This window comes from Amborella trichopoda, chromosome 1 (genome assembly GCF_054954075.1).
Source record: "Amborella trichopoda isolate Santa Cruz 75 chromosome 1, AtrichopodaSantaCruz75HAP2 v2.0, whole genome shotgun sequence".
In the NCBI taxonomy this organism is placed as follows: domain Eukaryota; kingdom Viridiplantae; phylum Streptophyta; class Magnoliopsida; order Amborellales; family Amborellaceae; genus Amborella; species Amborella trichopoda.
The window spans coordinates 51,150,953-51,175,643 of NC_142336.1; the positions used below are offsets into that span (position 1 = coordinate 51,150,953).

The following is a 24,691-nucleotide window of genomic DNA, read 5'->3' on the forward strand; positions in this document are numbered from 1 at the left end:
TTTTTGCTTTATTAATCCCAAAAGGACAGTTACAAAAAAGCCTTTAGCAACATAAATGCAAATATAAAATAATCCAAATATTTTTTTTTTTACAAAAACATCATTTATTCCTCACGTAGAGCCGAACTTAACCGAACTTGTGCACCACATCTTGCCTGACCATCAGCCAAGGTATTTTTCTCTCTCCTCTTTGCTTTAGCACATATCCATTACTCCTCTCAATAAATCCAACAACTTCCAAAGAACATTTGTCTTCCCATTATACCATTTATTCTTTTTTTGAGCAATAAAAAGTTTACGTACTGTTGCAACTTTTTTTTAAAAAAAAAAAAAAAAATAGTTCAACAGTACAGTAGGGATCCACAGTATACCTTGGACCATCATTCGCCCCAGGCCCCCTAGACTGCCAACACGCCTAAAAAATCCCAAACAAGTCCCTGCCCTAAGCTAATACCTAGGTGTAACCCATCTAATCAAGCTAAACCTTAGGTGCGCCTTTAGGATTTAACTAATGAAAATTGTTTTATACGGGTTGGACCACATTTCTACTATATGCGGTCAATAGGTATAAAGTAACCATCCGAAAGATGGATGTAAATAGATGGTCTATCTAAAAACAAGTATAACTAACTGTTCAAATCAATGGTTTAAAAAAAGGATCGGTGACTCAGATCGGGCTTCCAAAAAATCGATCTGGATCGACGAATCGGCGATCTCGATGGAGAATCGGGTGAATCGGTCAGAATAAAGCTTAAAAAAAATTCAAAAAAATTATTAAAATTCATTATAAATATTGTTTTTTAGGAATTCAATAAGAAATGAGGGTACTCCATTAAGAATTTTCATGTTTTTGAATGACTATGCAAATATTGATATGTTCTTTCCCTGCATGAACCGCCATTCAGCATTTAATTTACATCACACAAAAGGATAAACATATAATTATCATGGAATAAGTATATCAACATACATGGACTACGAGAAAGCATAAAATTAGTAACATATGATCTAAAAATAAAATGATAGACGACGTTATTGTTCTTCTTGGTCACGCTGGTGCCATTGATTGAATTCGTTTAACAATTCATTGATTTGATCTAAAAACGAATCATCGATATTAGCAGGCGTCTGACTATTCCCAAATCCCTGAGTGTTAGTGTTTTGTTGTGTTCCTAATCTAAAATCCCCGAAGATTGTCCATCCTTCATGCTCACTTGCACTGTCGTACTCATCCCTACACTGTTGCTGTTGAGACTCGATATGTGAATAATATGGCTGGGATAGGGTGGCCTCAGAATCATCATCTCTCTCATTTTCTCTTTGAATAATATGGATTAAAAAAAACAAAAAAACAAATTTTCAATAAAATCGATCATGGATTTAAAAAAAAAATCACAAATTTTCAAAAAATTCTATCATGGATTACAAAAAAAAATTCGATCATGGATTAAAAAAAAAAAATCACAAATTTTCAAAAAATTCTATCATGGATTACAAAAAAAAATTCGATCATGGATTAAAAAAAAAAACAACAAATTTTCAAAAAATTCAATCATGAATTACAAAAAATTCGATCATGGATTACATAAAATTCGATCATGGATTACAAAAAAAAACAAAAAATTCAATCGTGGATTACAAAAAAAGAAAAAACAATTCGATCATGGATTACAAAAAATTCAATCATGGATTACAAAAAACTCTATCATGGGTTACAAAAAAAGCAAAAAACAAAAAATTCGATCATGGATTACAAAAAAAAAAAACAAACATTTCGATCATGGATTACAAAAAAAAAACAAACATTTCGATCATGTATTACAAAACATTCGATCATGGATTACAAAAAATTCTATCATGGGTTACAAAAAAAAAAAAAAAAAGCAAAAAATTCGATCATGGATTACAAGAAAAAAAAACAAACATTTCGATCATGGATTACAAAAAATTCGATCATGGATTACAAAAAATTCTATCATGGGTTACAAAAAAAAAAAAAAAAACAAAAAATTCGATCATGGATTACAAAAAAACAAAAACAATTCAATCATGGATTACAAAAAAATCGATCAAGTATTACAAAAAAATCTATCATGGATTACAAAAAATAAAAAATAAAAAATAAAAAAAAAATAAAAAAAATAAAAATAAAAAATAAAAAATTCCTTACGGGACTCGCCGATTCACTGTTCGGACTCGTCGATTCCGTACAGTGAATCGACGAGTCACTGTACAGAATCGTCCGGTTCTCTCTAGAACCTGACGATTCCCGTTTTTTCGCCGATTCGATCCGTCCATGGCGATTCCCGAGTCGAACCGGGCGAGTCCGGTTCGACTCGGTGTTTTTTTAAACACTGGTTCAAATGTTTTTTTAATATAATTATTATTTCTAGTTTTCATTTTTTTTTAATATTCATGATCTCCACGTTAAAGATTATATATTCTCCAAAACTCAAGATCAAATTATATTTAAAGCTATATTTATTGCCGAGCCCACATTTCTACAATATGCGGGCTGGCCGAATAAAAACGGGGTCCTTTAGCTAAATACACATAATTTAATCTAAACATATCTATTTTAACCTAAATACACTCGGTTCAATCTTAAGCACGTCTTAAAACTATCAAAACTGCCTTAAGTAATTTCTTAGCCCTAGATGGACCTTAATTGGGCCTAACCTCTTTAATGGAGCCCATAATGACCAAAATTTGAGATTGAGAAACAAAAAAATAGAAAGAATTTATAAAGGTGGCAACCTGGGCAGAATTTATAAGGGTGGCAACGAGCTGGGCCTGGGTCCATCCTTTCTGCGGTGGCCGGTGATCCGTAGAGAATCGGCTTACGAGGTTAGTTCCTTGGGACCACAATTTAACGGATCCCATAACTCTCTATCAACGTACGTTATTTGTTTAAGCTCAAATTAGAGAGATGATTACTCCTTATCCCTCCCTCCACTGTAACAATATTGCAAATTAATACCTACGAAAGTAAAATATTACAAGGATAAAACTAGCGTGCAACAATTCTTCCATAAAATAAGTATTTTAATTTGGATAAGTAAAAAAAAATTGAACATCCTAAAAAGTCAATTTCATAGAGAAATCGAGTCACGTCATATCAAATCTATAAAGTTTAGAAAATTGAACGGAATAAGTATTTTTTATTATACATAATATTATTTTCTATGTGGCCAAAATGTAGGCCTTTTAATAAATCTATTTTTGAGATTTATTGTAAGGCTTAATTTTTAAAGAAACGTAATATCTAACGTGGAGATCATGAATATGAATAAATGAATAGATTTTAAAAATTGAAAATAATAATTCTAGTAAAAAAACATTTTAACCGTTATTTTTCATTGTTTTTAGATGGAACACCTACTTACATCCATCTTTAAGAGATGCTTTACACTTTCTAGATGGAACACATACTTACATCCATCTTTAAAAGATGCTTTACACTTTCTGGACGGCATGTGTAAAAATGCAATCCAATCAGCATGAAACAATTTTCCTAATATTATTGCCCAATACATATTAGAGAAATTAATGTGAGGATCCACCTATGAACTTTTGGAGAGGTGGTTCGTGAGAGGGAGAGAGATTTCCCATCCATGATTTTTAGGAGAGATCTCCCATGTAAAGAGAGGATTGAGGAGAAAGGAAGAACGATTTAAAACTATAGTGTGAGGTTTCTACAAGGTGTCAATATTAAACAATTGAAGTAAGGCACCTTCGAAATCTAGCTAAAAGATATGTTTCTACGTTTGGAATTGGGCATAAAAATATTTTAAAGCTATAAAGATGGTGTAGATCAAGCACATATATAAGATTTTTAAATTTTGAAAATGGAAGTATATAAGAAATTATAAAATGCATTATTTTTAAGACTTAGAAATCTTTTTTTATCAACAATTCTAGGGTTTTTCGAAGTAGAAACAACCTTTCAAAATTTTGAAAGTTAGGTTTGGTGATAGTTAAAATCACCGTACCTATATTTTTTTTCTAAAGATTAAGAGTATCATAGTAAAAAGAAAAATGGACTTTTTTTGGGGAGCAAGAAAGAAGCCTAGGGTTCTCTATAAAAGAGGATTAAGGGAGACATAATACTCATCATTTTAAAAGTCATCCCTTTCAAAGTTATGAGAAAGATTTTTCAAGATGGAGATGGGTCTCAGAGAGAGATATATATGGCATTTGAGAGAGGGACAATATTCTCATGAGTTTTGGGTTGGTAATGTTTCTACTTCTAGAGTCAGAAGGATCTTGGTTGTTCTTGAGATTATCTTTCCAATTCCGATATTACGGTGTGATTAATATCCCAATATCTCCAATTCTGGTATTGTGGTGAGAAATAAGATATCGATCGATCGTGTTACTAAGTCGGGAAATAATAGAAGTGTATGCGAATTTGATAACATACATAGAAAATGAAAAAAATTAAAAAAGAATCAATAAAAAAAAATGAAATACTTTTACATAAATATCTTTTTGTTTAGGCCTGAATAATAAGCCTGAAGCAGACCGAATACGGTCGAAATGGCCCATATCTAACCGAAATGACATTACCGAATTTTGCTTTGCTTAAAATCGAAAAACTTGGGCCTATGCGAATTTGATAACATTGCATCAAAGAGATTGGGCAGAGTGAGTACAAGTATAGCGTCCTGACAGTACAATTGTAGCGTCCTGACAGCAGGCATTATTGAGATAGCCTTTTGTCCCAAAAACCCACAAGTTCCACCAAATTAGGTTCTAGCACCCTAACCCTCTATTTTGGACTACATTAGAGTGTGCATCAAATCAAAATGGGCGTACAGTTTCGTACATCAGACAGTCCACCCGTACGTTTTGTGCTCCCACTAGCTTACACTATATCGATGGACCTCCCTTCTTCCATTGAACTAAAATTTGAGAGCAAAACCATGTTAACTCTAGTTTGGGTTCTTAAGAATGATAATATAAAATGTTGGATGTTTGCTCTGTAAAAATTCTCTTTCATTCAAAGATGCACGGAAAGTTATATTTGTAGAGACATTGAGATGTAGGACCTGAGAGAAACCTTAACTTATAAATCCCTAGCCAAAACCTTATTTCAATTTCAAATTTAGATTGCCCAAATCTTAATGAGGCCAGAAATTTAAAAAAAACAAACGCTAGATCAAACCCGTAATATGATCTCTTTAGCTTTTGCAAAAATCTTTCATTTTTTATTCAATTCTTCTAGAGCCTGTTTGGGTACATGGATTTCTAATATTTTGAATATTGTCGAAATCCACTGTTTGGATTGTTCAATGACTAAGATACTTAAAATCATGAAAATAAGACTTAGTTTTCCATGATTTCATTTCCACACCAAAGCCTTTTTTTTTTTAATTCTCAATGCCCAGATTTTACTCATTGGCTCCCTCAACCCAAAACATAAGGAATATTTGGTACGTATGAAAATTTGAGAGAGAGAAAGTACCAAATTTTTTTTAAAAAGATGGAATGAAACTATCTCAAATTTTAACTTTTAGATAGAAAAAGTATATTAAAATTTTAAAGAGAGAAAGCATGTTAAAATTTTAGAGAGAAAAAATGCCAAATTTTTTTGAGAGAGAAACTATCTCAAAACTTTAGAAAGAGAAACTACCTCAATTATAAGTTTTGGAAAGAAACTATCATATTTTAGAGAGAGAAACTATATTAAATTTTTAGAGAGAAACTATTTCAAAAATTTTAGAGAGAGAAACAATCTCAAATCTTAATTTGTAGAGAGAGAAACTATATCAAATTTTAGAAAAAGTACCTAAAAAGTTTATCTCAAAAATTTTAGAGAGAGAAACTATAACAAATCTTAAGTTTTAGAGAAAAAAAAGTATTATTAAAATTGCAGAGAGAAAAAATATTCTTAAAATTTTAGAGAGAAACTATTATAAGCTTTAGAAAGAGAAACTGTCAAACAAAATTTAGAGAGAGAAATATCTCAAGTTTTTAGAGAGAGAAACTATATCAAAATTTTGATTTTTAGAGAAAAACTCTCCTATTTTGAGTCTTAGAGAGAGAAAATATATTAAAATTTTAGAGATAAAAATTATATCAAATTTTAGAGAGATAAACTACTTTATATCAAATTTTAGAGAGAGAAAATACATAATAAAAATTTAGAAAGAGAAACGATCGCAAATTTTTTAGAGAGAAATTATCTCAAATTTTATGTTCAAAAGAAAGAAAGTATCTTAAAATTTGAGAGAAAAACTGTTATATTTCAGAGAGAGAAACTATCACAAGTTTTAAGTTTTAAGGAGAGAGAGTATCTTAAAATTTTTGAAAGATAAACTATATTAAATTTTAGAAAGATAAAGCACTAAATTTTTTAGAGAGAGAGAGAGTCTATCTCAAAAATTTTAGAGAAACAATTTCAAATTTTAAGTTTTGGATAGAAAGTATATTAAATTTTAAAGAGTGAAACTATATCAAATTTTAGACAGAGAAATTATTTCAAAATTTTTATAGACACACTATCCCAAATTCCCTATAAGAGGTAGTTTTGATACTCAAAATCCTTAAATCAATCATCTCGACCTCAAGATGTATGAACATGACAAAACCTAGATTTCAAATTTTGAAAATAGTGCACCTTGTAATGTATTTTCTAGACCGTCAATTTTCAAGATTATCAAGTGCTCATAAATCTGCTCGATTTACACTATTAGTGAAGCTCCAAAATTTAAAATTAGAGATGAAAATAAATGGTCAGGCCATCACAAAGATTTTCAACACGAAATAACTTCTTTCGATACCATTCCAAGGTGCACCGCACTTTGATTGTTTAGGGCCTCACCTTTATACAAACCACACCCTTTTTTAATTTGTGCTATTCTTATTACTTTTATTTTTTATTCTCACCATGCTTTTCGTTTATTCTTGGATTGACTTTTGTTTCAAAGTTTTATTAAGTTTTAGTAGTTTGAATTGAGATTTTAGGTAGCATTGCTGGCAATTTCCAAAAAAACAAGCTGTAAAAATATCTAATCTGCGGACTACGATTTAGCTGGGCCTCGAGTTTTAATATCTCCAATACTATAGGATACAGAGAAAAGTTATACAGAGCCGAGGCTCTAAACAATCAAATTTGAGCCTACCTCAAAAATTTCACTATAAGAGGTTGTTTTGAAGTTAAAATATTCTCAAATTGATCATCTCGGCATCAAGATGCATACACATGAAAACAAAATGGATTTCAAGTTTCGAAAATAGAGTATTTTGTAACATATTTTTGGACCGCCAAATTTCAAGATTTTCAAGTTTTCATAGATCTATCGATCTACATTATTTTTGAAACTTTAAAATTTATAAATAAGGATGGAAATATATTTTAAGGCTATCACAAATATTTTCAATATTGAAACTATATTTTTAAATACTACTTGAAAGTGGGCTCTAATTTGATTGTTTAGAGCCTAGGCTCTATGCAAACCGCACCCCAATATATATCGTTGGTTTGTACCCAATTGTAGATTCTCTCTCTCTCTCTCTCTCTCTCTCTCTTTCTATAGTAAATTAAGTCAGTATTCAAATGACATATACTACAAATTTCAATTGTTTAGGGCAACTTTTGGGGCCTTAGTAAAGTATGGATTCATTATATGCAATGGCATATATAGTGACTTAATCTACCCTAATTATTTTGTGCATTATCACTATGGTGACTCGATCTACTCTCAAGTTGCCTTGTACATTATCATTATAAATGTTACCCTCGGCCACCCCTCTCCCAGCCGTCTGATCTAAACCGATCGATGAGATAATTGCCATCTGATCTAAACCGATCGATGAGATGATTGCTTTAGTAATGTCAGAAGTGTGTCTGTGATCCTTTGATCTTGATCAGATTGTTCATATTATTTTATTTTTAAGTATTTCTGCAAATCATATTGACACCAAATTTCTGATGTGCCGTGCTCTCATAAGGTCACACATCAAAGAATATAGAAAAATATTTCTTACAAAATACTATGACCGCATTACCGCTTAGCTCTATGAGAATATAGAAACCCTTGAAACTCAAAATAATATAAAAAAATATTTCTTTCAAAATCCAATGACCGTATTAAAAATAAAAAATATAACAGTATTTAAGTGTGGCCTTATGATTAAAGTCATCTTAGTTGTTCAACGGATCGGATGGTTAAGATAGTGGTGGCATCAGTGGTTTAAAAAATGGATCAGTGCCCCAGATCGGGCACCCAAAAACTCCATCTGAATCGGTAAATCGACGATCCGAATCGGGAATCGACGGAATCAGTCGAATTAAGCCTTAAAAAAATCCAAAAAAATTATTAAAATTCATTATAAATGTTGTTTTTTAGGAATCCAATAAGAAATGATGGTACTACATTATTAACTTTCATTTTCTTCATCAATATGTGAATATTAAGATATTATTTTCCTGTATGAACTTATGTTAACCATTAAATTTATATCACATAAAAAAAAACATAGAATTATCATGAATAAAATATATAATCATACTTAGACTACAATAAAGAATAGATTAAATTGATGAAAAAATAGCCACTAAAATCTCGAATTGGCAGAAAACTCTAATCCGCTGAAAATAACCCAACCTAACTAACTATAATCCAAAATTATTACAACCTAACTGACTATAATATTATATACTGAAAATTGAAATTTTTGGGTTACATTTTATAATTATTTTATTTTAAATAATAATAAATCCAAAATATCTTATAATATCATCTAATTTAAAATGTATTATTGACAACTGTAAGAAAAATAGTACCATGATTTATAATGCAAATAAATTAAAAAATAAAATAAAAGATTTGGTTATCAATGTAGAAATTATTAAAATGCGTACCAATTTTCGAAATAACACTTTAATTTTTCAAAAATTTAAATTTTTAGGTTTCTAGAATAAATTTAGTGGAAATAAAGAGAGAGAGATTTCAAATGGCCTCATTTTATGAACCTTATCTTTGAATTAATATTCCTAAGTTTATGTTAAACATAACTATGTTATAAAAAAATAAAATAAAATAAATTAGACTATTTATTCTTAAGTTGTATTAAGAACTACCTTTTATCTTTTTGATAAGAAATACTTATTGTATTATCTTTTTTTTTTTTTGACAAGAAAAATATGGTACTTGTTGTATTACTTTTTATTTTTATTTTTTGACAAGAAAAATAAGAAGATGTATTACGTTTTTTTTTTTGGCTTGTTGCATTACTTTTTTTTTATATATAAGAAAACTAAGAAAATGATGCTGCCAAGGTACCTTTTATTTTCTTATATTTTATATTTTATTTTTTTGACAAGAAATACTTGTTATATTATCTTTTGTTTTTTTTTTTGGACAAGAAAAATAAGAAGATGTGCATTACCTTTTTTGTTTTTTTTGACAAAAAATGCTTATTGTATTATGTTTTTTTTTTTTTTTCCCTTTATTTTTTTTGATGAAATTATTTTCTTCTTTTTATTTTTTTTGAAGACAAAATAAAAGGCTGGATAACGGCCCAGAGGTTCAAACTTGGGATAACCAACTGCACAACGTCACCGAGTGTTGATTTATTTTTTATAATAATGGTATATATTGAATTAACGTCTTAACGTATTGAATTAATGTCTCAACGTATTGAATTAATGTCTCAACGCTATATCATCGTGTTCAAATCCCACATCGAATAAGTTTGAAGGGAATAAATACCTCCTCAATACCATAACTGTTAACATGTTCAGAAAAGGGGCCAGTGTAACCTAACACAAGGTATATGTGTAGAATCGCGATTTATAACATCATGCTTCTATGATGTCATTCACGGGATTTATGCGAATGATTTACTGACATTCACGCGATTTATGGAAATGATTTGCTGTTCAGAACCGACGAGTCTTCTCTTTTTAAAGGAATAACCGGGTGGCATATATAATTCTCTTATAAAAGAGAATGGGGTTGGGGTGGCATATATAATTCTCTTGTACCTAATGGCATATAGAAGAGAATGGGGTTGGGGTCGTGGTGGTAGCGTCACCTATATCTCACCTAAGCTCCTCTCATACCTAATGACATATAGAAGAGAATGGTTGAGGTCGTAGTGGTAGCACCACCTACTTCATGTAAGATCTAGGCTTCCATTTCATTAAAAAATCATTGAAAAATAAAAATATTCCTCAATCTTAAAGACTTTTTGGCAAAGTCTAACTCACCCTATCTCTTGTCTCTCTCTCGGAGCTAACCAAATTTCTCATAAAGTTTCCCTCTCCTAGTAACGTATTTTAAAAGTAATTGGAAATCATAACTTTCCCCTCTTGAGCCACATTTTTGTTAAGGCTCTTTGCATAATACGTCCCACACGATAACAATATTGTAGATTTTTACTTCTAAATTCTCTCAATTTTAATAGATTTTCTCCATCAGTAATGCTTTCATTATTTTTCAAATATATCTTCTAAAATCTCTAAATGCATATTGTTTAAAAAATAGAAAAACATGTGACATGAGTTACCCTAAACTCTAGTTCTCAAGCGCCTGCTATACATTCTCTGTGGATAGGGTGCCTTTTATCCTTGCCCTGCCCTACATTCTCTTTAGGGTCTAGACCTAGAGATCAGGGCGAGGGGGCCCTATCTACCAAGCCTACAAGAGTCACATATGAAATAAATATAAAATAAAATAATGGAAAAACGAAAAATGAATCAGGATTGGTCCGGCTAGGCCTCTTGTAGGCTTAGCCCAACTTGGGCCGTCCCTTGAGCATTGACACGGCCAATGTTATCAAATTTTTTCGCCGAAGAGGTTGAAGCCTTCGGATTTTAGGCATAAATCGAAGATAAGCAAAGCTTGATGTTGCTGCTTCGGTCAAATTAGGCCACTTCGGTCGGATTCGGATCTGCTTCGAGTTCACTTTGGGTCTGCTGCAGCCAGCAAAAAAATAGCTATATAAAAATAATTTTTATTTTTATTTATTTTTTATTTTTCATTATTTGTATTATAAAAAAAAAAATCTGAAGTCTTCCCCCGAATCGGCTGAAGCACCAAATTGCTTCATTTTTTTTCACGAAACCAAAAAAAACTCTGAAATGAATCTAACAAAATTGGACACAGCTCTTGGGCCATAACTTGTTACCTAGGCCCTAGTTTTGCAGCTGCCCTAACCCTGCTTAACCCATTGGTGGCCTTAAGTCAACTAACAACATTATCACTCTATAATTGCGATCAATCAAGATGCCCGTCTTGGGAAAAGGGTTGGGGTTGGGGTTGTGGTGGTAGCACCTCCACGCCCCAATCACCACAATGTGGTTTTCATTCCCACTGATACTACCCCCTAACGCCTTTAGAAAAGCTAACTCCTAAACTATTTGAAAAAACCAGGTAGGAGCTTGTCTTCCCAATTACCAAAAACTGAAAAAAAGAAGAAGAAGAAGATGACTGTATCATATGAGATGGCTATTGTTCGCATAAAATTAATTGGGAAATGATTTCATGCAATGGTTGTATAGTAGTATAATGCAACCACACCTCTAGAAAACCACGTTTTTGGCATTTGTATGACCCCAAATTTTACACACACATTCTCTTCATCCTCATAATCAATTCTAGAAAAACAATTCAATTTACACCCCTAGAAATGGTTAAAATTAGTACCCTCCAACAATAAATCTTGCCCTTCTATTTGTTGTATTTCAAGATCTAGGCATTTACAAATTCAAAATCACTTTTTTTTTTGTTTGTAGCATTATTAATGTAACGATGATAACACTATATAAAAATTTTGGGATTAAAAAAATTCTTTTGAGGCCCATATTTAACCGTCTTACTAAAATAGACGGCTTATATTAATTGGGCTAGAAAACCACTTTCTAAAGCATTTTTTTCAAAATTTTCTTTTGTGTTTGTTCTTCATAATGCAAACAGCGTACATTTAAAAATTCGTGTCAAACAAATGTCTTCAACATTATTTCTTAACATGATTGCATTATGCTACTATACAAACAACTGTTGCATGAAATCATTCCCCAAAATTATAATAATAAAGTTACCAACTAAAAAAAGATTTTTGTATTCACGTAACATCTCTCCTCAGTTAGCCCTTTCGCCAATATTTTTTTCCATCTGTTTTTTTTGTTACCTTCTACTAAACACTCTCTTCTTCCAAGAGATAACATGGAAACTTGCCACACATGGTATCCTTCGTGAGCTTTTCTTTTATTTTCTTTTTAAATTTCTTTTATTTGTTTAAACGAAAGAAGACAAATTGGAATTGAAGGAGATGGAAGGAAAGGAAGATGGAATACATATAGGACTTTTTCTAATTTACAGTGTCCATCCACTACAAAACCTCAAACTTCGATGACTATTCCCATCTTTGGGACAATCCTCGAAACTTTTCCAAACATAACAAGCTTTCATGTTAACAACCGCATGCTCTTTTGGACAATCCATGCAAATTCTACCTAATGAACTCTTTTGGATAAATCAATGCAAATCCCACCTAAAACTTAGTTCCACCACCTAGGGAAACTCTCAAAATGAGAGAGAATGAGAGAGAGAGAGAACTACCTAGAGAAACTCTCAAAATTATAGAGAGAGAAAGAAGAAGAAGCTCATTGAGAGAGAGAGAGAAGTACTTAGAGAAACTCTCAAACTTATAGAGAGAAGAACAAGAAGAAACTCTCAAAATTATAGAGATAGAAAGAAGAAGAAGTCCATAGAGACAGAGAGAGAGAGAACTACTTAGAGAAACTCTCAAAGTTATAGAGAGAAGAACAAGAAGAAACCACATTGAGAGAGAGAGAGAAGCTCTCAAAATTATAGAGAGAAGAAGAAACCCCATTATGAGGGGCCTTAGGGGTTCTTCTTTGGATATTTATCACTATTAGAGATCAAGTTATGGTTGCTTTTGGTTTGTTGAAGCATGTGAACCACCTCTCTCATGGTGGGCCTCTCCACACTTTGCTCTTGAACACATAGCATGGCCACAAAGAATACATGCTTAGCCTCCTCAATAGGGATATCTTTAAGCCTTGAATCCAAAATTTCGAAAACGCCCTCCTTGCATGCACTTGTTGTGCTCTTGGCCCATTGCACAATGTCCACTCCATCCCCAAACTCCCCAACAGGTCTTCTTCCAGTGATTAACTCAACCAACACCACCCCAAAGCTATAAACATCACTCTTCTCATCAACCTTTAGAGTGTATGCATACTCTGTTAAAAAATAAACAATTAAATGAGTATGTGATATAAGAGATGGGAAGTTTTCCTTTTCTTAGTGTAATTGCTCTAATGAAGCAAAATATCTATAGTGATTTGTATAATATTTTGATTGGACAACCCAATCAAGTAAGAAAAAAAACAGAGAAGTACATAAAGTTAGGCGGAAAGTAAAGTAGATTAAGCATATATTATGGGGTTTAGTGGAGTAGGCATATTGTGGGAACATGAGTGGATGAGTTGAATCAATAAGGCAACCCACACATGGACTACTTTGCTATATCATTTAACTAGTCAAACTAATTTACAGTATCATTAATGTGGTCAAGTCCTAATGGTTACTTTTTAAGCGTCATATCACTCGTGTACTTTCTTTAAAAATATCTTAAAAATTTACTATTTTTTTACTAATCCTACGCGTAATAATGTAAAAACCCAACTTGTTCCAGTTTAGGAACCTCGAACAAGAAATTCTAGTATTGAAAGCATGTTCCACATTGTAGCCTAAACAAGGGGAACTCTCATTATTCGAGTCAGACCACCTAAATGTGGCTAACTAACAACATGATTTTATATATTCAGGTTCTCAATCTTGAGCCAAAACAATTTGGTTAATTTTAAAATATTTTTAGTAGGTATTTAAATGGAAACTAGAAAATAATCATTCCACCAAATCTATTGAGAAAGGGGTTAGGGTCGTGATGGTAGTACACCCACACTTTAGTCATCACGTAGTAGTTTTCTTTCCTGCCTATTTGAAAAAACAGGCAGGGCCTGCGTTCTTTACTGAAAAAATAAAAATAAAAAAAATAAAAAAATTTCTAATAATTAATAAAAATAAATAAAAGTGTTTTGACCATCTAAGTGATATTTTCTCTTAACAAAATAGGTCACGAGTTAATATTAGCATTTGAGAAGTAAGAAAGTTAAAAAATAAAAATAAAGCGCATTGGCTTAGAATGTAACGATGATAAAAAAAAGACGTTATACCTGATTAAAGTGTATTATTAGTAGAAGCAGTACAAAATTTTGGGATTAAAAATAATAATGAAGACAAACAAGGCTAGTTAAGGTCTCTTTGGTCTTCAAATGACCCTAGTCAAAAGAAAAAAAAGTGTGGTCAATGTGCATTATCCTTTGGGTTTCTGCGCGTTAAAGAGAATTACCAAGAGTTAGAAAAAGAAAAAGGAAAAGCTCACTTCTTTGTTTGTGCAGTCAGTAAACAAAAGCCTGCTTCAAAATCAATTCTTTCCCCAACTTTATTAGATATAATTCAATCAAAGGAGAAACAAACAAACATAGTCAAGGGATCAGCTTTCGGTTTCGATTCGGAGCCCAAAGCTCAGGTTTTTTTTATGGTTGAAAACTTCAAATATGAGGGAGAGTCCATTGAACCAGAGAGATAAAACCATTAAAAACATCATGCTCAATACATCCTTTTATATGAACATGTCCTCAAAATCCCCATCTTTTTTACAATTCTTTGGTAAGTGGATTCACTAATGAATTAGGAAACGAAGGATTAGCTTATGAAATGAAGTATTAGAGAAATAATTATATTGTCATTTAAGAGAGTAATGATGTTTATTATGAGATTGCTATTAAAGACACTAATATCAGAAATAATCCCAGTAGTAGTAATGCCAAGGACATTTTCATTTACCAACCAATTCATTTGGGTAGGACTAGTAAAAACATAGGGGAAAATATTGATCCCTTACTACTAGTAAATTACTAGTATATCAATAAAAGAGGAAGGATAGAAACAATACATACCTGGTGCAATATACCCATAAGAACCAGCAATGGCAGACATGCACTCTGAGGTCCCATTATCCAACAAAAACTTTGCCAGCCCAAAGTCGGCAACATGGGCTTCAAGCTCTGAATCAAGCAATATGTTATTTGATTTCACATCTCTATGTAGAACCAGTGGGTTGCAGTCATGGTGCAAGTAGCACAGTCCCCTTGCTGCTTCAATCCCAATCTTAACCCTTTTCTGCCAATCTAGAAACCCACCTTTGCTTCCATGAAGAACTTCTCCAAGGCTACCCTCTGGCATGTACTCATAAACCAGTAAATTGGTCTCTTTGTTTGAACAAAAAGCGAGGAGCCTAACGATATTCCGATGCCTAATTTGACCCAAAATTCGAATCTCAGCCGAAAATCCATTATCATGATATGAATCTTTGTCGAAACCCAACAATTTCTTCACCGCAATTTGCGTTCCTTTTCTCGTAGTTCCCTTATAAACAACCCCTGCCCCTCCTCTTCCTATCACATTGTTATCTTTTAAGCACTCCAATATGTCTTCGACCCCAAAATCGAGCTTTTGGAAGGCTGTGAGCTTCCATTTCCTTGAATGGGTCTGGAACCTTAGGGTACGGGTCCTGATTAAGGCCCCACATACAAAGATTAGGGAGCAAATTAGAAGGCCCAATGCAAAAATCAGCTTGAACTTGGCTTGAATTCGAGGTTTGTTCACAGAGATTTCAGTCGGGTTTGCGGGAAAAACACAAGTTCTGTTGACAAATGGGCCGCAAAGCTGTGGATTTCCTTGGAAGGAAGTGGAATTGAAATAAGTAAATTGGCCAGATTCAGGCACCTTGCCTGATAAATCATTATATGAGAAATCAGCCGCTGTTAAGCTCTTCATGGTACCAATTTCTTTTGGGATTGCATCATTAAGGATGTTATGAGAGAGATTGAGGTAATTTAGGATGTGAATCTCACTTAACTGAGCCGGAATTGGGCCACTAAGCATGTTCGTGCTCAAGTCCAAGTAAGTGAGATGCAAGCACTTGCTGATATCAGCTGGGATTTCTCCTGAGAAATTGTTTTTGCTTAAGTCAATCTTCAAAACAAGCTGTAATCTACCTACCTCGGAGGAAATTGAGCCTGTAAATTGGTTACCACTTAAGAGCAAAATCTGAAGGCTCGGGAAATTCCCAATAGAAAGAGGCAGGGGACCAGATAAACGATTGTTTGATAGGTTTAACTGGCCTAGTTTTCCAGCAACTCTTGTGTGTTCATCAGGGAAATTTCCTGTGAGATAATTGTTTTGCAACTCCATTAATGAAAGCTCAGGAAGGTACAAGAAGCCTTTTGGAACTGACCCACTTAGGAAATTTTGTGACAACCGAACTCGAGAGAGAGAAAGACAATTTCCAAGATCCTCTGGGATCATACCAAATAAGAAATTGTTCAAAAGTATCAGTATCCTGAGCGTTCTACCTGAGCACAGAGACTGAGGGATCAAACCAGTGAGCCTATTACTTGAGAGATCAAGCTCTTTAAGCCTTCCATTAGAACCGAGCTCAGAAGGAATAGCCCCTGTTAAATTGTTTTGCCATAGCTTGAGGACCTCCAAATTTGGCAGCTTGGAGACGAAATCGGGTATATCTCCATGTAGTTTGTTTATGAAGAGATTGATGAGAGCGAGCTCTGTGAGGTTAGAGAACTCAATGGGTATTTCACCAGTGATCTCATTATTTGAAATGTCTAGAGACTTCAGTCTGGTGAGATTGCCTAACTGGGGTGGAAGAGGACCCGAGAGGAGATTAGTTTGTAGGAAGAGAGTGTCCAAATTCCATAGATTTCCCAATTGTTTAGGTATTTCTCCCTCTAAACCACAACTGGAGAGATCAAGGTGAAGCAAGTTTGTGAGGTTCCCAATCTCTAATGGAATACCCCCATCAAAGTCATTGAAATAGCCCAAGAAGAGCTGTTTCAAATTTGTGAGCTCCCCAATCTCACCTGGTATTACACCACTCAAGTCATTGCCAGCTAGGGAGAGAAACTCAAGCTCTTTCAAGCCAGCATAGGATGGAGGTATAGCACCTGAGAAATAATTGCCCCCAAGATCCAAGTGTTTCAGCTTCTTCAACTTTGCAACACTTTGGGGCAGAGGACCTGATAGGTTGTTGTTATAGACATCTAAGACCTCTAAATGCAAGAGAGAGAAGAGACCCAAGTCCAAGCTTCCATTGAAGGAGTTGTTTGATATGTTAAGGGAGCGAAGGCTCGTAAGGTTGCCGGACTCCAGTGGGAAGTTGCCTGAAAAAGCATTTCCGGCGAGGGATAAATTCACTAAATGTTCCAAGTTACCGATAGATGGTGAGATTACACCAAATATATTCGAATTCGAAAGGTCGACAGATACTACTCTTTGGAAATGATCACATCGAATTCCTTTCCAATAACAAAGGGAGTGGATATTGGATTCATTCCAGCTATTTAATATGGGGTCTGGAGAGAGAAAACCCTGTTTTAGTGATATCAAGGCTTGTGCATCTCTGGAGCTGGGATGGGAATCATAGACTTGGAAGGTAGAGAGAGAATTGGAGATTAGGAGAGAGAACAGCACGGAAACAAGAAGGAACTTCATCATCTTAGGAGGATGGGTACTGTGTTAAGGAAGAGAGCTTGAGAAATAGAGCATGGATACATAAATGAAGGGTCCTACAAGCATTTGAAGGTGGTATTTGTGTTCTGAAAATGGTAATGTGACTTTGAAAGGAAAGCAGATATTTGAACAGAGTTCGTACTCAGTAGAGAGAGAGAGAGAGAGAGAGAGGAGCCACAACTGCGAGGAGGAGGGAGAGTTATTGAAAGAGAACCAGTGTTTACGAGAGAGCCATTACAAAAAGAAGGAAAAAGCACCTATAAGGTATCAACCTTACACTGTACGAGTAAGGTGCACCTAAAGAACCCATTAGAGAAATCTTCAAATCAGTCATCTAGACTTCAAGATTCAATTCGTAGACAGGAAAAAAAATGGATATTTAGTCTTAAAAATAATTCATCTTATAGACAGTCAATTTACAAGTGTTTATAGACATGTTCGATTTTAAAAATTTAAATTTCATAATTAAAAAAAATAATAGCGATTCTCATCGTAGTTTTTAGGTACACCTTAGTTGAGTATTATAAGAAGATTAATACATTATACAAACCTCGCCTCGCCCCGCCCCACCCTGCCCCAAAAAGAAAGCGGGAGAGAGACCTCGGATGCGGGGGTGGCACGAGATTTGAAGGAAGGAAAAGCATAAAGGGGGGAGGGGGAATCATGCAATAAGAAACGTCTATTAAGACCGTTGGATCACCAAAACTAGGAATATTTACAACGTAAAAACATCAAATCAATCATGGGAGTCAACTTTAGGGAACCCCCTCGTATAACACCTACTCTTTTTACTAAATTATTTGAATGCCCTGCCCTTCCCTTCCCTTCCCTTCCCTTCTCTGCTTTTATCATCAAAAACACTGTTTGCTTTACTAAAAGAAACATACCCTTATTTCTTCGTGGTCTAATGCCCCAAAAGGAATACCCATTGGTTAAGAAACAAACTTGGCCTTTCCTTGGCTATTATCTTTTGAAAATTTTATCAAACAAATTATTTGGTATTTTATTTATTTTCTAGTTAATTTTAAAAAACTCATCAAAATATACATGATCATGAGTTGGAATAGTTTTTTTTTTTTACAGTTCAGTGGTACGAATCAAACTTCAAATGTAGCATTGTTATTCATTAGCTGCTAACCACTCAAGCTCAAGCTCAATTTCTAGAGTTGGAATAGTGTAAAATGAGTAAAATGTGAAAGAATTGATAAGATAGATGTATCTTGATAATAATGCCATATGTACACGACTCTTAATCTATCTATATCAATGATTTAAAAAACAGATCAGTGACTCGGAAATGGCATCCCAAAAACCGGCCCTGATCGGTGAATCGACGGTCCCAATCACCTTTTTTACTATGCAGAAAAAATAGTGGAACAACAAAAAATACATAAAAAAATAATGAACTGGCCAAAAACCGGTCCGGATCACCATTTTACTATAGAGAATCGTCATTTAACCATGCAGAACCTCCATTTCCCTTCTAGATTCGGTCATTTTCGTATATATACACAAAACTGAAATAGGTTGACCGATCCTCGAATCGGATCAGGCGATTCCGTACCGACCTGATATTTTTAAGTCACTTATCTAATGCGAATGCGTGTCCAAACAAGTGTTATATTAACTGACATGCCTATGAGGGGTTTGTTAGTCTAATAAGCTGGACCGAATTTTACAAAAAAAGTAAAAAATAAATAAAAAATAAATAAAAATATGAAATATATTAGAAAACTCATCATAATTTGTTTAATCAGTTCAATCAGTCAATAAAGTTGATCTGACAAAAATCTATCAAAATTTCGCTCAAATGGACCGATTTGACCAAACCTAATGGCTTTAGACTAGAGCAGCTAAGCCCTATTGGCCCAGTCTTGATAACACTGATCCATAATCTTAAATTTTTCTTTTTTAATGTTAACTTGGGACCTAATGAGAATAAGCTTCTAGACCAACCATCCTCATCACCTGATACACTGTCTATGATGGTGCTATACCTATTAATGTGCCCCATTTTTGCCTAATATCCATAAAATGGAACATGTTATATTTGCTATTGCTTTGCCTTAGATCCTTTCCTCTTTATTCTCTACCGTCCACCTTGGGAATACCCCATATAATAGGCTCGATCTCAGACTTCAGACTCTATACCAAAGAGAAAGGAGAACTAAAGTTGATGCCTTGTATCCCACTTCAGTAACTTTTTGGGCTTTCTCTCTCCTACTTGAGAGAAGATTGCTCTTTTGATCTTCTCTCTCTACATATAAAAAAGAGAGTTGCTTTGGGCTTCTCCATGACAGAGAGAATCCTTTTTCTTTTCCTTTCCTGCAATTGGAAAGAGGATTCTTTGGTTTCTCTCTCCTCTATGCAAGAGATCTTCACTTTGGTTCTCTCTCCTAAACTGAAAGAGGGTTCTTTGGTTTTTCTATCCTCTAATAGATGTTCATTCTGGTTTTCTCTTTCCTACAAGAAAGAGGGTCCTTCGGTTTTTCTTTCCTCTATGTAGGAGATCTTTTGGTTTTCTCATTCCTACACTTAGAAAGAGGGTAGGGTCATTTGGGTTCTCTCTCATTCATGAAAAAGAGGGCCCTTTTGGTTTCCACTATGGTTGAAGAAAAAGAGCGTTCTTTATGGCCATTGCATTGCTTTTCATGGCCACTGACCACATATATGAGTGTGAACCTCTCAGCTCAAATGGTTTAAATGGGAAAGGCAAAAAGGTCCCAAGAGAATACAAATGTTAGTGGGTTATAAAGGAGGCTTGAACACTGCCAAAAAAACGAAAAGACAGGGAGGGCCACTTTGATTTATGTAGCTTTCACATGAACACTAGGGTTTTCAATTGGAATTAGTCTCTCTCTTGGTTATATTTCTCGAACGAAGAACTTTGTCATAGCTTTACATGAATCCTAAATCTAATTGCGAAACGGGATACGTGCAGTCGACCCCAAATAGTTGGGATGATGCTCGGAAGTTGACAATGATATCTTCTTAGCTATCATGTACAATTCTTTTATTTATTTATTTATTATTATTGAAGTTTGCTGCCCTATTCACTCTTCATGACCTTACTATGAACCACTAATAATACCACTACTATGAGTCTTTCAAAGTGAGAAATTTATTAAGATTCTTATGAGAGATAAATTATTTAATATTTTTTAATTTCATTTCAAAATACCAATCAAAATACACATGATCATGAGTTGGAATTGTTGCATATATGTAAAAAGTTGAATAATGCATCTTTCTTGGATATTTTGATAAAATTTCCCATATGAAAACTCAGTGAGTCCACTTGAACTCATCCAAGTTACTTGGGTTCAGTAGAGTGTCACCTAGAGCAAAAGCTGCAAAACATATGGAACCAGTCGAGTTGGATTGTTTCTTATTATTAAACAACGTTTGGACAGACTCAGCCAAATCTGTCAAACACGATTCGAAGTGAGACACATCTTTAGTTCGTGACCCTTCCGAGTTCGTATTTTCTGATGCTGACTACTACTACTATTAGTGCTACTATTTATTGATAGTCACTTGTTTTAAATTAATGTCCAGTGAAGAAAGAAGACATATAGACGACATTCAATTATTGTTTTGGAGCCAGTTGATGGTGGCACATGTAAACCAGAGAGTATAAAATAATTATCCCATGCTCAGTTGATAATCAGGATTTACACCTTTGATGAATCAGACCCACTTTAAACTAACTACAATTATCAATGTACCCTTCCCCCAAACCATTGTATGGTCAAAGATACGCTGAAAAAGCAAAGCAATATTGGATGTGATATCCACGATCAAATATAAAATGAGAAAATTATTGGAAAGGGTAAAGAAGAAGAGAGCTGATAAGAGACAAATGCTTTTGGAAGGTCACACACAAGGCTCAATCACTAACATCTTTAATAAAAGGAAAGATGCAAGTATATTTCTTCTTTATTCTCTCTGGTTCAAAGAATCCTTTGTCACAAAGTAGAAAACATTGAAAAGTATTTACTGTAATTTCCTTGACATGGTGTCTTCTCAGAAAACAAATTGACTTATAATTAATGATATCTGGATTAACCTTAATACTAAAAAGATCACTTGAGTTACTAGAGGGGAATGGATGGTGAGTTTATGCTTTTAGGGTAAGTGTTGACTTACTTGAACATAAATAATGAACACATGAGAGGATTCAAAAGAAGATTCACTATTGATTGGTCTCATCAAATTTAAAACAAAGAAATAAAAAAAATGCAATTTTGTTTATGAATTTATAAAAGGAAAAAGTTTACATGAGGTTGCAACAAGTAAGGTGCACCTCAAAAATCCAGTAGAAAAGCATGTTCTTAATATGGAAAACCTTCAAATTGATCATCTCAACCTCAAGATGTATGGATATAAAAAAAAAAGAATTTCAAGTCTTAAAAATATTGTATCTTGTAACAAGTTATTTATACTGTATATTTTCATGTTTTTCAAATTTTAAGAGAATGAAGCTATCTGAAATTTTAAGTCTTAGAGAGAAATTTTCACAAATTTTAAGCTTTAGAGAGAGAAAGTACCTGTAAATTTATTATGAGAGAAACTATCTCAAAATTTTAGAGAGCTAAACCATCTCAATTTTTTAAGTTTTAAATAGAGAAACTATCTCAAAATCTTTAGAGAGAAACTATATCAAAGAGAAACTATCTCGAATTTTAAATTTTAGAAAAAAAAATTAATTGAAAATATTTAGAGAGTGAAACTGACACTATTTTAAAATTTTTAAAAGGAGAATTTATTTTAAATTTCTATGTCTCATAGAGATAAACTACCTCAAATTTTTTAGAGATAAACCATCTCAAAAGATTAGAGAGAGAGGCCATATCAAATTTTTAGTTTTAGAGAGAAAGTATTGAAAAGTTTTAGAGATAGAAATTATATCAAAAATTTTGAAGAAAAACTATATCAAATTTTAAGTTTTAGAAAGAGAAAGTATCTTAAAATTTTAGAGAGATAAACTATCTCGAATTTTAAGTTTTAGTGAGAGCAAGTAATCCAAAATTTTTTAGAGAGAGAATATATTTCAAAATTTTTAGAGTTAGAAACTATTTCCTTAAATTTGAAAGAGATAAACTATCTCGAATTTAAAGTTTCAGAGAGAGAGTAATTGAAGATTTTTAGAGAGAGAAACTATCTCTAAATTTTAAAAAGAAACTTTATCAAATTTTAGGTTTTATAGAGAGAGTCTCCTAAAATTTTAGAGAGAGAGATAAACTATCAAATTTTAGAGAGAGAAACTACGTAAAAAAATTTAAAGCGAAAAACTATCTCAAAAAATTTAATAAAGAAACTATCTCATATTTTAAATTTTAGAGAGAAAAGTATCTTAAAATGTTAGATAGACAATCTATATGAAATTTTGTAGAGAAAAAAGTACCTAAATTTTTAGAGAGAGAAACTATCTCAAATTTTTATGTTTTTGGGAGAAAAAATATCTTAAAATTTTAGAGAGAGAAACTATATCAAATTATGGAGAGTGAAACTACTTGAAAATTTTTAGAAAAAAATTATCTCAAATATTTAGGGAGAGAAACTTTCTCAAATTTGATGAAAAAAAAATGGCATTATAATGAATAATACATTAAAAAATATTAATGAAAAAAGCATAAAAAAAAAAAGCAATAAAAATGTTATGCATCCATGTACTATCCAAATAGTTGAAATCTATTTTAGAGGAAATGTTTTTTCCAAGTAATCTTTTTCCTGTTCTTTTTCTTTTTTTTTGCTTTCTCCCGATAATTTTTTTTTCTCTTTTTTAGCTTTTTTCCGATAATCTTTTTCCATGGATCCAAACGACACCTTAGCTCTTTCTCTTTTGGACCCGGAGCCAACCTTGTTCGGATAACCGGACCCTGCCTTCCGAGTCTAATTTTTGAACCCATACCCAACCGTGTTCCTATCGGATCCCTGGTGCATTGCCAACCTAGGTAGAATGCAAATAAGAAACCGTAACGCCGTATTAACTGCCTTTTTCAGAGCGCCGTACCCTCTTCCCTGAATATATGGGGACAAATTAATATTATGTCAAAGAAGCTGATGTCTAGTGGCTGTAGTTTAGTGGTTAGAATTCCACGTTGTGGCCGTGGAGACCTGGGCTCGAATCCCAGCAGCCACACGGTTATTATTTTTTGATACAGGCCTGAGCAGCCACACGGTTATTATTTTTTGATACAGGCCTGAAGATTTATTGCGAACATTATTGTCTTTTGATAGCGGCCTGACTGTTATTATTTTTTGATACAGGCCTGAAGATTTATTGCGAACATTATTGTCTTTTGATAGCGGCCTGAAGATTTATTGCGAACATTATTGTCTTTTGATAGCGGCCTGAAGATTTATTGCGATCATTGCAAATAAATAGTAGAATTCAATGCTTCAAAACCAGGATCAAAATGGGTGAATATTCATCCATCTTAGATCTGGATCGGCAATCTAAATCGGGTTTGAATCGATTTTAATGGGTGATCTAAAGAATATAAAATAAACTTAAAATAAAAAAATGATATAAAAAAGGTTTTAAGAGGGAACTTATTATCTTTTGATACCGGACATTATCTTTTGAATATTGGCCTGTGCGAACATTATTATTATTATCTTTTGTCTTTTTTATTGTAGCCTGAGGAGTATGAACCTTTTTTATACTGGCCTGTGCGAACATTATTATCTTTTATCTTTTGATTGTAACCTGAAGAGTGTGAACATTATTATCTTTTTGATATTGGCCTAAAGATTTATTATGAACATTAAAAATAAATAGTAGAATTCAATGTTTCAAAACCGGATCAATAGGGGTGAAAATTCATCCATCTTAGATTTGGATCGGTAATGTAAATCGGATTTGGATCGATTTTAATTGGTGATCTAAAAAATAAAATAAAAATAGAGATTTATGAGGTGCGGATTTAGAGGGATCTAAGAAAATATAAAATAAACTTAAAAAAAAGATATAAAAAAGGTTTTAATAGGGAACTTGGCTAGAATTTATACCATTTTAAAATCTCTTTGGTCTAGATTGATTCTCAATCCGGATA

At 33.1% G+C, this 24,691-nt stretch overlaps 1 protein-coding gene and 1 non-coding gene across 2 annotated transcripts; one reads left to right on the plus strand and one right to left on the minus strand.

The window, feature by feature from the left end:
- Positions 1 to 12,285: 12,285 nt before the first annotated feature.
- On the minus strand, positions 12,286 to 17,863 carry LOC18448948 (uncharacterized). Its single transcript, XM_011630516.3, has 2 exons — positions 15,002 to 17,863; positions 12,286 to 13,219 (listed from the first exon to the last, which is right to left on the minus strand). The coding sequence occupies exons 1-2, from the start codon at positions 17,613 to 17,615 to the stop codon at positions 12,858 to 12,860; spliced, it is 2,976 nt and encodes a 991-aa protein (XP_011628818.2). The 5' UTR covers positions 17,616 to 17,863; the 3' UTR covers positions 12,286 to 12,857.
- A 5,840-nt stretch (positions 17,864 to 23,703) lies between these two features.
- On the plus strand, positions 23,704 to 23,775 carry TRNAH-GUG (transfer RNA histidin (anticodon GUG)). Its single transcript has one exon. It is a non-coding gene; the product is annotated as a tRNA-His (tRNA).
- The last annotated feature ends 916 nt before the right edge of the window (positions 23,776 to 24,691 follow it).

Excerpts from the sequence above, each read along its gene's own strand:
- LOC18448948 (XM_011630516.3), bottom strand. The coding sequence starts at position 17,615 with ATGATGAAGTTCCTTCTTGTTTCCGTGCTGTTCTCTCTCCTAATCTCC. Across the intron at positions 13,220-15,001 it reads TTATGGGTATATTGCACCAG|AGTATGCATACACTCTAAAG; the intron begins GTATGTATTGTT and ends ATTTTTTAACAG.